The 13,735-nt window shown below is 36.5% G+C and overlaps 1 protein-coding gene across 6 annotated transcripts in view; it reads left to right on the forward strand.

Annotated features, from left to right (window-relative positions):
- The window catches only part of Prkdc (protein kinase, DNA-activated, catalytic subunit), a 169,808-nt gene that overhangs the window by 34,176 nt on the left and 121,897 nt on the right, over nucleotides 1-13,735 (forward strand). For all 6 annotated transcript variants that reach the window (XM_013148466.2, XM_063258530.1, XM_063258533.1 and 3 more), the window contains 2 exons: nucleotides 410-517; nucleotides 5,214-5,440. In XM_013148466.2, coding sequence (XP_013003920.2) covers nucleotides 410-517; nucleotides 5,214-5,440 — 335 coding nt within the window. The remainder of the gene's footprint in view (nucleotides 1-409; nucleotides 518-5,213; nucleotides 5,441-13,735) is intronic.

Here is a 13,735-nt window from a genome sequence, read left to right on the forward strand (position 1 = left end):
CTGTATGTATAGTTTATTGATCTGGCTTTTCTTTTGTCTTGGTGGCTATCCTGGTAAACCATAGAACATTATTTGCTTTGCAAAATGAGTAATTTCTCTTTAATCCAGGATACTTTGTGTGCACACTCAAGATCAAATTAATAAAGATGAATGTTTAAAACAAAACATATCTACCCAAAATTGTTCTTCTAATTAGAGGAATAGTGAGCTTTGGTATACATGTTTTTCTTTGCTGAACTCTTAGAAAGTGGAGACACAGATAGAAGGATTCATCATAAAATAGAACTGGAAAAAAGTAGTAGTGGTAATTTTGTTTCATTTTGTCCCACTGCAAGTGCCATGTAAGTATTTAATTTCCAGTGTTCATTTACCATGAAGGAAATAAAATCCAGTGATACTATTTCTTCAGGTGACCAGGCAATTATATGAGCCACTTGTTATGCAGCTGATTCACTGGTTCACTAACAATAAGAAATTTGAAAGTCAAGATACCGTCGCCCTACTAGAAACCATATTGGTGAGTAATAGATTCTTTTTCTGTGATTCTCATTGGCTTAATGTGTATTTAGATCTTCAGGAAAAGTTACCTGTTAAAATACCAAAATGTAACCTCTAGTAAGATCATTTTGTCTTATTTTTTTATGTTATATTTGTTTTATTATTCCATTTTAATGAATATGATGTCATATTTATTTTGATACTTGAGATATCTGCAACCAAATACTAGTTCTTATGTGTTTTTGTCCCTGCTTGGGGGATGGTACTTACACATTGACAAATGTCAGCATTGAGGATGCGTGCAGGGAGGTGCTGAGACTGTGAGGAGTAAGGATGCTCTACTGAGTTACAGTGATTCACTTTTTAATACTCGTAATAATACTAAAAGGAATTTTTGACTCTATCCAGTGTTCTCCTGCATCAGCACCTAATGGGCCCACCCTAGATGTAGCAGCTTAGCTTTTACATAGGACCCTAATGAGACGACAGAGGCAGAGTCCTTAGGATTTGGTCATTGTTGACTTAGGACAGAGGCAGTGTGGTCAGCTAACCTCTAGTGGGGCATAACACCAACTTTGTGTCAAAGGCACATTATTGTGAGTGTACAGTATCCACATTTATTCTTTAGAACATTTCTATTGATGAATTATTAATTTTAACTTAATGAGTTTTACTACATGAAATAGTACTTAACAGGAAAAAAATCACAAAATAAAGTATTGAATTTTTAATATTTATGGCTTTTTACAAAAACATCAAAGCCTGACACAGTGGTACACTCCTGTAATCCCAGCACTCAGGAAGCTGAGGCAGTAGGATTGCAGTGAGTTCAAGGCCCGCCTCTGCTATGTAGTGAGTTCAAGTCCAGTCTAAACTACATAGCGAGAGCCTGTCCCCCCAAAAAACACACAAAAAAACCTACCAGATTTTCAAAATCAACTGTTTTTTGCTATACAAAGTCTAAAAAACAACAAGCATATGAAAATACCAGTACAATCATACAACAAAATCTTTGTCATACCCAACACAGTCTTCACACATGATAACTACATGTTCCATGCAAACCTCTCACACTGACAGCACGTGCTTAGCTTCCCTTTCCTACATGGCAAACCAATCTTGTCATCTCTCATCTTCCTCTTTGGTTGGGAGCTTTCCACTATAGTTACAACATACACTTAGCAGAAGAATAAGATATCAATAAAATAAAACATCAAATATGTAATAAGTGCTTAGAGTAGACGCCAGCATTTTCATATCAGTCTTTTATTTATAAAACCTAAATGATAACATCAAAAATAAAAACCTACATGAACTACAACGTAAATATAAATAAAGGTCAACCACAGAAATAATCTTTGCCAACACTCACATGTGAAGACTTTCACATGACAGCTGCATGCTCTATGTACAAGTATTGCTTAGACTGATAGCACGTTTCCTTGTGTTTTCCTGTCCTTGTCGTAGGGCACAGTTGACAATCTTTTTGGTTTTCCTGTCTTCGTAATAGGTCTTTGTGATGTTGCACCTGTTTGTTCACCTGTCTGCTCACCGGTGTGCACCATAGTTTTTTTGCCTAGGTTCCTGGGTAAAAACATCTTGTTCGTCCTCTGCTGTAAATAATCTCCTATTAATTCCAGTCCCAATCCTCTAAGAAAATTTCTCCATAATATTTTTCACTTTTGTTATTTTCTTTGTAAACTATCAGATTATTTATGCCATGTGTGTTTAGGATCAAGTAAAACATAACCATTGGCCAATGCTTCGTGTTTTGAGTGATATCTTAGTTGCTGCATAACTCAAGTACATCTGTTCTGCCTTTGGTTTTGTTGTAAAAAGCTACCATCTCAGGCTTCAGTTTTGTTGAGGTTTTAGTATCATTAGAAACAAAGGAGCTGAGTCATTCCCTTTTCTTCCTCTTCCCTACTTTAAACTATAAAAGCCACACTACCCTAATATACTGCCTAATGCTATAGCAACCACCTATATTCAGATGGTGTGTAAATTGCTTGATCTTTTGAAATAAAACTGTCAAACAGTAAGTGGCTAGTAACCAAATTGTCAGTTGTTTTTCTTTCTTGGTTGGTGACTTTGTCAACACACCTCAGGCAATTTTGAAGGACACTGTATCTCCTCAGTGTCGCTGTTACTCTACAGACCTCAAGCCCAGAGCCGTAAGTCTTTTACATTCTTTCCATGAGCAAGCCCTCCTGAGTAAAGCAGACCTATGAATGCTTTCATAGTGAAGTGGCCATAATAAACACATTTTGGAGTATGGCTATTGGTGCATACAGAACAATTTACTTGTATTTCATCATTTGTGTATTTCACATCATCTTGTGGCATTTTGTCTGTGAACAAAATTGAATGATTTTCATACTGGCATTCCATCCAATAGGTTTCACCCCTGCCAAGATCCTCAACTATGTTTCCAGACTAGTTATAAGATTGGACCTTTCTATTTGTTTGTGTGACTATTTTGTACCATTTCAACTAGTCAGATCTGTACTAGCATTGTTGATTTCTTTGTCATCTGAGTCAGGGAGGTCTTCATTCTCTGTGTCTGTGTTGGTCAGTTCTTGCTCCATTTCACTATCATAGGAACTTTGGCTTATATGGCCAAGGTTGTCTGTGTATAAGTAACCTGATGCTTCATTTTTAGCTTCTCCAAAACTTGCAGATCTGGTTTTTCATGTGCCATTGTACTGAATTGGGCTGTTTGTAACAGAAAAATCAAAAGAAAACTTTTAAAAAACAAATCCTAAATGCATACTTGTAGTTACTTTGGAGCTCCTGTGCACATCTTTCCTTTGTCTACCAAGTAGGTGAATGACAAATGGGTTCCTGCTGTCCTCACTCCTAGCTACTGTGGGCCAGCCCACTTTCCATTATGGTAAAGTACATATTTACGTAACAGAATTGGTTGGATGTATTTTACTTCCCTTGATACTCAGACAAACATGCAAAAACTGTTAGATGCAACAGATCAAAACCACTACAATATGTGAATGAAAATCCCAGGTTGGTGCTTTTGCACAGGTGCACACATCTTACCGTTAGACATAACAAGAGTTAACACAAAGATTGCTTCCTGTATCTCCCAGCTGCAGCCACTAAGCCATAAAGCTGGCTATTACTATGTTTGAGTACAAATTTATAGTAGAAAATTATGTGATATGCTTTTTAAACTTAATATCGTATCCTTCAGTGTCTTTTTTTTTTAAAGGGGATAAAACAAAACATAACAAAGCAGATTAGAAGAAAATAATGCAAGTGACAGGATTTCAAAGCCAGACAACAGGAGATTAACATTGGCTATTATAATGTCTCGTTTTCTTTGAAATAATTGTCTGTGTCTTCACACACAATGAATTCAAGCAAAACAAAATAGTTTAAAACCGATCAAAACAGGAGAATGAAAGCATTGTAGGCCTTCAAAACCAGACAGTAGGGAAATCAACAATGACTACCATAAGGTCTCTTGTTGTCTTCAAAAAAGCTGACTATACCTTCATATATATTGAAATGAAATAATACTACACAGACTAAAACCACTCTAAACAAAGAATAATAAGCATTACTGGACTTCACAGCATGACGATAGGGAATTGGCCATGGCTACCATAATCTCTCTTATTTTATTTTGAACTTGTGCAGATAACTTCACATTTGATTTCTTTAAGTATTACCTTATTTGACTTTATCTGTATTTAAACCTGTCATTTTCTTATATGTTCACCTTACAATCAAAAACTTCAGTTAAACACAGTTTATTCAAACATCTAATTCCATGCTTCCAAAGTGCTTTGAGTTTGCATTTGTATTCCATTTTCTATTAAGTTTGAGATGAGCTGCAGACAATGGGAGTTGACCAAAGTATCAGGGAGAATAAATGAAGTTTTCTGGTGTGTAGCCATGGACTTGGTCCTGTTTGAATTTTAATTGTTTGAAGTGAAACTGGTAGAGCATTGGATAGGAAGATAGCCAGGCATGGCAGCACCTGCCTTCGTCTCAGCACTCAGATGCTGAGGCAGGAGGATCGCTGTGAGTTTGAGGTCAGCCTAGATTACAGAGTGAGTCCAAGGCCAGCCTGAACTACACAGTGAGACCATCTCAAAAAAAAAAAAAAAAAAAAAAAAAGAAAAAAAGAAAGAAAGAAAAGGAGATGGAGAATAGGAGGAATAGAGGAAGGGTATTCACTTGCCATTTTATGGTTATAAAAGTAAGATAGATTACAAAGGTAAATGACATTGCCATAAAGAAGGTTAAAACTTTGAGACATTTCTAGCTAAATGGATGCACACTGAGATCATACTTTTAAGTGAAATGAATCAGACACATGTGTAAGTATCACATTGCTTCCATGGTGTGAGAAACTGAAAGTGAAAGGATCAAAATATAGATATTGGGAAACAGGAAGAAGGTGTTCAAATGGAAAGGGGAACTAGGGCGGAGGAGGGAGGAGAGCGAAAGGAAGGAAGGGACAAAAAAACCGAAGGAAAAATAAACAAAGCTTCTGTGAATAAGGAAGGGAAGAGGTTTGAAGGTGGGGTAGGGGAACTGAGGAAAAAGAATCAAGATATATATCATGTGCAAGTACAGATTTTCTAAGATGAAGGTGATTGTTACGTATACCTAAAGTGTATACCAATAATTATTTACCAATAATCTTAATTTTTAAAAAGTTAAATAATATTGTCTTTGTTTTGTTTCAGGATGGAATTGTGGATCCTATAGACAGTACTTTAAGAGACTTTTGTGGTCAGTGTATTCGAGAATTCCTTAAATGGTCTATTAAGCAGACAACACCACAACAGCAGGAAAAAAGTCCAGTAAACACCAAATCTCTTTTCAAGCGACTGTACAGCCTTGCGCTTCACCCCAATGCCTTCAAGAGGCTGGGAGCCTCACTTGCCTTTAATAACATCTACAGAGAATTCAGGTGTGTAAGCCAAGTGCTAGACACAAGTGTGAAAGACACATTTGAAACTTTGAGGGGAGTGTCAGGCATGGTGGGGCATGCTTGTAATCCCAGCACCTTGGGAGGTTGAGACATGAGATTTGCCATAAGTTTAAGGCCAGCCTGGGCTCCAGAGTGAGTTCAGGTCCAGCCTGAACTATGTAGTCAGTCCCTGTCTTGAAAAAAAAAAGAAAGAAAGAAACTTTCAGTGGTGATTTTAAAAAGTAACTTATGTATTTAATTCTATTTATGTATTTCTGTATCAAGCAGTAAGTAATTACATGTTGAATTCTGAGCATAGGATTACACATGATTGAAAATTGAATTTGCCCTCAAGAAGCTGAAAATTAACCAAGGATTTAGCTCAGTGGCATAAGCGCCAACCTGTCAAGTACAAGGTCATGAGTTCAATCCCTGGTACCCCCAAAAAACAAAAAACAAAAAAACAACCAAGAAGCTGAAAATTGCTGAGAACATGGAGGCCTAATATCCCAGAATTTTTGAAAATGTAACAAAAGACACATGTATGGGGTCTTTTTGGAGCATAAAGGAAGAATATTTAGTCTGAAGAAAGACATGGCCCCTCACACAGAGGCATGAAGGATGAGTGAGACTCAGCCGAGGCATTTCAGCCCACAGAGGTGGAGCAGGGTGGCTCCTGAGGTGATGGAAGACGTTTGGTGCTCGCAGACTAAGGGTGTCTGGCTGTGGCTGCTGTGGCCCAGTGAGAGTCACCTCTGGGACAGTGAACATAGAGCTGCACAGTTCGATTTCTTCCTAGCTGCCTACTGGGAGCTATAGGGAGAATAGACCCCAGTGGGACAGGACTGAAGAGTGGGCACCAGAGAAGAGGCTGACTCGGGTCCAGACAGAGACGGTGAGCCAGGACGGTCCTGGTGGCCATTTGCTCGTTCTTCGTTCACTCCGCTTCCCTTGTTTTTATTTTTTATTTTTTATTTTATTTAAAAGGAAAAAGATAAAAACAAAACAAAACAGTGTAAGGGTATAAGAAATACAGAACTACAAAAAAAACAAGTAAGAAATCACCAGTTAATAGATTACACATTATCATCTTAGACATAGTTGCTCAAGTCACATGATCAAAGCATACAAAGTGAACATTTAAACAGTGAGACTACAAACAGTTGTGTTCAATGATCCAATCAAAAACATTAGTATGGTCGTCTGTTTAACACACCTAAACACACTTGCAGTTATATCCTTTAGAGCACTTTTTTTCCTCTCTCTCTTTTTTTTTTTGTCTTTTTCGTTTTTATCGGTACCAAGTATCGAACTCACGACCACACATTTGCAAGGAAGGCGCTTATGCCGCTGAGCTAAATCCCCAGCCCCTCCTCTCTTTTTTACAATAAAATGTACACATTTTGGGTTTTATTATGCCCATAGTTCTTATTACTTTTTTTTCTGGAGGAGAAGAAAATCAAATATGACAAAACAAAGCTGTCAGTCAAAACCATGGATAGACATAGCACATGATGTAAAAACAGAGTATAAGATTATCAACAATGGTTATCAACGTTGTCTCTTGTTTCCTTAAAAAGAATTGTCTATCTCATTAGATATTATAAAGTTGAACAAAACAGTAGAGAACAAGACCAATAAAACCTAAACATTGTAAACATTACAGGACTTGAAAAGAAGATAATAGTCAAACCAGAATGGACATCATAGTGAATCCTATTGCCTTCAAAGTAGTTGCCTATACCCTCAAACTTGATACTATCATACAGAACAGAACAGAGTCTAATCAATTAAAACAAGATAGTGGGAGTATTACAGGACTTCAAATCAAGTTAATAGGAAATCAAAAAATTTACTATAATATATCCTGCTAATTTTTTTGATTTTTTTCCCCTTAATTAAAAAAATAATAAAAAAAACTAAATAATTTTTTAATGAATAAGGGAGAGATTGAGATAAAAGAGGACATAACATAGCAATTCAGGTCAAAGCATGACAGTTTCAGCAACCTAGTGCTTCACCACCAAATAACCCTACTTAATAGTAGTTACCATAGTGTGTTTTTCCTTGAAATATTTGAATATAACTTCGTATACTATAGCATCAAACATATCAAGACAGTGTAAAACCATTCAAGTGGATGAAAGCATTGTAGGGTATTTAGAACGAGCTAACAGAAAACGAACAATGGTTTCTATATCATCTCTTTGACTATAACAATTTTTGTTTATACTATCACATATAATAAAATCCAGCAAGGTACAACATGATAAAACCAATGGAGACAGAAGAGCCATAGTTTGGTGGGGCTTCAAAACAAGATGACATTGAATCAGCACTAGCTATTATGATGACTTGTTTTCTTCAAAATAGCTGTTCATTTCATCACAGGCAATAATATCAAGCAGCCCAGAATAAAGCCATTCCAATTAATAAGTGAAAATTTTATAAGACTTCAAGGCCACATAATGGGGAATCATGATTACCACATACTTTTATATATTTGAATCATTTCTTACACTAGGGAAACTTCGGTATTCACCCATGCGAGTTTGATTTATTTCACTTATGAGTATGGTTTCAAGCTGTGTCCATTTATTGATAAATATCTCAATGTGTTCCTTCTTTATAGCTGAGTAGTACTCCACTGTGTAGAAATACCACAACTTTTTTATCCATTCCTCAGTTGATGGACACTTGGGTTGTTTGCAAGATCTGGCGATTACAAATTGTGCTGCTATAAACATAGGTGCGCATATATCACTGTGGTATGATTCTTTCAGTTCTTCTGGGAGTATGCCTAGAAGTGGAATAGCTGGAACAAATGGGACTTCCAATCTCAGCTTTTTGAGAAGTCTCCAGACTGACCTCCACAAAGGTTGTACCAGTCTACACTCCCACCAACAGTGCAGGAGAGTTCCTTTTTCCCCACAGCCTCTCTAGCATTTGTTGTTGGTTTTCTTGATCCTGGCCATTCTTTCAGGAGTGAGATGGAGTCTCAGTGTGGTTTTAATTTTCATTTCTGTAATGATCAGTGATGATGAACATTTTTTCATGTATTTATTTGCCATTTGTATTTCTTCATCTGAGAAGTGTGTATTCATCTCAGATGCCCATTTTTGGATTGGATCTTTGAATTTTGGGGGTCTGAGTTTAATTCTTTATATGTTTTAATCAAAAGTCCCTTGTCTGAGGGGGAGTTCACTAAGATCTTTTCCCAGTTTGTGGGTTTTCTTTTCACTATGCTGGAGATTTTTTTTGACATGCAGAAACGTTTTAGTAAGAGGTGGTCCCAGTTATTGATTCTGGGAAGTATTTCCCGTGCGGTTTGAGTCCTGTTCATGAATTTTCTGCCTACCCCTATGTCTTCAAGGTTTCTACCCAATTTGTCTTCCAATAGATTTAGTGTTTCTGTTTTAATATTCAGATCTTTGATCCATTTAGATTTTAATTTAGTATATGGTGATAGGCATGGGTCTAGTTTTAGTTTTCGGCAAATAGCCAGTTTTCCCAACACCATTTATTAAAGAAACTGTCATTCTTCCAGTGAACCTGCTTGGCTCTTTTATCAAAGATAAGGTGGTTGAGTGTGTTTGTAGTTGTGGTTGTATCTTCTAATCTATTCCATTGATCTTCGGCTCTGTTTTGATTCTAGTACCACGTTGATTTTACTACTGTTGCTTTGTAGTATAACTTCAAGTCAGGGATTGTGATGCCTCCTGCCTTGCATTTGCTGCTTAGAACTGCCTTTGCTATTTTAGATCTCTTCTGGTTCCAGATGAATTTTAGGAGTGATTTCTCTAGATCTATAAGATACGTTGATGGTATTTTTATTGGGATTGCATTGAACCTGTATAACAGTTTTGGGAGAATGGCCATTTTCACAATGTTTGTTCTTCCTATCCATAAGCAAGGGATGTCTTTCCATTTTCTGAGATCATCTTCAATTTCTTTTTTCAGTGTATTATAATTTTCCCTGTATAGGTCTTTCACTTCTTTCGTAAGAGTAATTCCTAAATATTTCATTTTTTTGCTTGCTAGTGTGAAGAGTGTGGCTTCTCCTATTTCTCTCTCTGTGATTTTGTTGTTAGTGTATAGGAATGCTATTGATTTCTGAGTATTGATTTTGTATCCAGCTACATTACTGAATTTATTTATTATATCTAAGAGTCTTTCAATGTAGTTTAGAGGGTCTTCTATGTAGAGTATCATGTCATCTGCAAACAATGATAATTTAACTTCTTCTTTTCCTATCTTTACCCCTTTTATTTTTCTCTCTTGTCTAATCGCTCTGGCTAGTACTTCCAGTACTATATTAAATAGGAGTGGTGATAAAGGACATCTTTGTCTTGTGCCTGATTTTAAAGTAAAGGCTTTCAGTTTTTGGCCAGTTAGTATGGTACTGGCTGTTGGCTTATTGTAGATGGCCTTTATGATATTGAGGTAAAGACCATCTATTCCAGTTTACTGTAAAGTTCTTGTCATGAATGAATGTTGGACCTTATCGAAGGCTTTTTCTGCATCTATAGAAATGATCATGTGATTCTTACTTTTGGCTTTATTGATAGGTTGGGTTACATTTATTGATTTATGTATGTTGAACCATCCCTGCATGCCTGGAATGAATCCCACTTGGTCATGGTGTATAATTTTCTTGATGATTTGCTGCATCCTATTTGCCAATATTTTATTGAGGATTTTTGCATCTGTGTTCATTAGGGAGATCGGTCTATAGTGCTCTTTTTTAGTTGGGTCTCAGGTTTTGGTACTAGAGTAATATTTGCTTCCAGGAATGACTTAGGAAGGATTACTTCCCTTTTGATTTTATTGAATAGTTTGAGGATTGTCAGCATTAGGTCTTCTTTGTATTTCTTGTAGAATTTTGCAGTGAATCCATCTGGGCCTGGGCTCTTCTTTGTAGGTAAGGACTTAATTACATTTTCAATTTCATTAATAGAGATTGGGTTATTCAGCAGTTTTACATCCTCTTGATCTAACTTTGGTACTTCCTATGTTTCTAAGAATCTGTCTATTTCTTCTGTGTCATCAAACCTTTGAGGTTTTTGAAATAGGTGTTGATGATCTTCTGTATTTCTATAGAGTCTGTAGTGATTTTTACCTTTTTCATTTCTTATTGCATGAATTTGAGCTTTTTCTTCCCTTTTTTAAATAAGGTTGGCTAGGGGCTTATTGATTTTATTTATTCTTTCAAAGAACCAACTCTTTGGTTCGTTGATTCTTTGGATTGTTTTCTTAGTCTCTATTGCGTTGATTTCTGCTCTGATTTTTTTAATTTCTTCTCTTCATTTGGCTTTGGGCTTGACTTGCTCTTCTTTTTCTAGCTGTTTGAGGTGTAGCATCAGGTTATTTATTTGTATTCGTTCTGTTTTCCTGATGTGGGAACTCAGTGCAATAAATTTTCCTCTGAGGATGGCTTTCATTGCATCCCACAGATTCCGGTAAGTTGTATCTGTATTTTTATTTTCTTTTTTTTTTTTGTATTTTTATTTTCTTGTAGGTATTTTTTAATTTCTTCTTTAATTTCCTCTGTGACCCACTGATTACTCAAGAGTATGTTACTCAGTTTCCATGTGTTTGTGGGATTTTTGCTATATCTTTTATTATTAATTTCTAATTTCAAAGTGCTGTGATCTGGTAACATGCAAGGGGTGATTTCAACTCCTTTGCATTTGTTTAAACATGTTCTGGAGCTAATATATGGTGTATTTTAGAGAATGACCCATGTGCTGCTGAGAAGAATGTGTATTCTGATGTTGTTGGGTGGAACATTCTATATATGTCTATCAAGTCCATTTCTTCACAGGTGTGATTCAGTTCTGTTATTTCTTTGTTCATTTTCTGTCTGGTTGATCTGTCCCTTGGTGTCAATGGTGTGTTAAGGTCTCCTGTTACAATTGTGTTACTGATAATGTGATTTTTCATTTCTGTTAATAGTTGTTTTATATAACTGGGTGCTCTGGAATTTGGTGCATATATATTTAATATAGTTATCTCTTCCTCTTGGAATTTTCCCCTAACAAGTATGTAGTGACCTTTTTTGTCCTTTCTGATCATTGTTGGTTTAAAGTTCATGTTGTCTGCAAACAAAATGGCTACTCCTGCTTTTTTTTGTTTTTTTTGATTCCTGTTGCATGAAGTATTGTTTTCCATCCTTTGACTTTCAGTCTGTGAGTATCCTTCTGGGTTAGATGGGTTTCCTGTAAACAGCATATGGTTGGATTTTGTTTCTTGATCCATTCTGCCAGTCTGTTTCTTTTGATTGGTGCATTGAGACCATTTACATTAGTGGTTATAACTGTTATACGCTGGTTTATTGTTGACATGTTATCTTTCTACTGTTGCATCTTTATCTTTCTGTTCTGTTTAATTATCTGCTTTGCTTAGTGGTTTTTTCCTTTGTGTATCTAAACTGTCTCTCAATATTTTTTCCAGGGTTGGCTTGGTGTTCATGAAGTCCTTCAGCTGTTCTTTGTCATGGAAGTATCTTATTTCACCATCGATTTTGAATGATTGTTTTGTAGGGTACATCAGTCTAGGTTGGAAATCATTTTGCTTTAGGATCTGGAATACTTCACACCCTGCTCTTCCTGACTTTATTGTTTGTACTGAGAAGTCTGCTGTGATTCTGATAGGTTTTCCTTTATAAGTGATCTGTCTTTTCTCTCTGACAGCTTTTAATAATCTATTCTTGTGTTGTATTTCTGGGATGGTTTATATGTCTGGGTGTAGTTTTATTTTGGTTATGACTATTTGGAGTTCTATATGCTTCACTGTACCCGATGTCGGTTTCTGATCTCGTGCTTGGGAAATTTTCAGCTATTACTTCTGTAAATATCCTCTTGACGTCCTTTATGTTGTCGCCTTCTTTTTCATTAATCCCTATCAATCTTATGTTGTTTTTCTTTGTGTCATCTTGCAGTTGTTGAACTGTTATTTCCTGATTCCTTGTTTTTTTTAAAAGATCTTTCCTTTCCTGTTCACTAGCTGCAATCCTGTCTTCAAGATCTGAAATTCTATCTTCACTTTCTTTTTTTTTTTTTTTTTTGTCTTTTTCTTTTTTATGCGTACTGGGGATAGAACTCACATTTGCCTGCCTGCAAGGCAGGCACTTATGCTGCTGAGCTAAATCCCCATCCCCTATCTTCACTTTCATTGAGGTGGTTTTTACAGCTTTCAGTGGAGTTTTTGATTTCCTGTATATCTCTGTGCATCTGCTTTATGTATTCTGTTTGTTTCTTGTATTGCTCCTCTAGAGATTCTATCTTTTTGTTTAGTTCCTCCAGTTTTTTAACTGTGTTTTCTTTAGATGTATTTAGCATCTCTTTCATTTCTTTTATCATTTCTTCTTTTACCTGGGAGATTATTTCGAGTTTGAATTCCTTTAAAGCTTCCCAGAGTTGCTTTTCAGTAGCTGTTATGCCCGATATTTGAGGTGTGTGGCATATATTTTCTTCTATATACATCGCTCGTAGGGTTTCTTGAGATGAGCTGGAAGTTTGAGGTTGTAATTTGGTCTTTCGTTTTGTCATTTTCCTATATTTCTGTGTTTCAAGTGTTACTAGAAAGCTTCCTCAGGGTCTTTTGGAAATCCACTTCTATGTTCGCAGCTCCTGGGACTCTGGCATCCAGTTCCCCTAGGCCTCTGGGCCTTTGGAACCTGTGACGCTCGCCTCCCTGCTTAGAACTCTGCAGTCCCAGATAGGCTGGGCTCCGGGGACAGTGTGTGCCCGCCTGCCTGCTTGGAACTCCACAGTTCTCCTCCGCTTCCCTTGTTAAGGACATTAAATGACAGGCTTTGTGCCAGACACTGAAGATGTAGAGATATAATCCTTCAGGATGGTTGCATTTCAGATTGAAAGGCGAGTTATGATTAATAACACAAATAAGTTAAAATTTATGGCTGAAGTTAGTGGTTGTTAAATTAGTGGTACATAATTACCAGATGATCTGATGAAAATCTAACTTTGTTTGATTAAAATAGCTTCTCTGGAAGTGGCACCGGGGTAGAGAAGAGGAGATCAGTATTAAAAATAAGATAGGAGACAGCCAGGGTGTTGCCCATAGGTAGAACAGGTGTGCAGCATGCAGAAGGTTCTATAGGATCTCTGGTGTGTGTGAACTAACTGTAGAGCTTGAAGCCTTATGTTTTTTCTTTTTTATCTTTTTATACCGTGAAACCGGTAAGAGTGTTGTAAATGTGTGTAAAGCCTGTAGAAATATAACAGAGTCCTACGTGCTTACCCTAGTTTGAGAGGCAGGACCTCACCAGTATCG

This window comes from Cavia porcellus, unplaced genomic scaffold (assembly GCF_034190915.1).
Source record: "Cavia porcellus strain 051 isolate PalLab524CR breed Dunkin Hartley unplaced genomic scaffold, mCavPor4.1 scaffold_11, whole genome shotgun sequence".
NCBI lineage: Eukaryota > Metazoa > Chordata > Mammalia > Rodentia > Caviidae > Cavia > Cavia porcellus.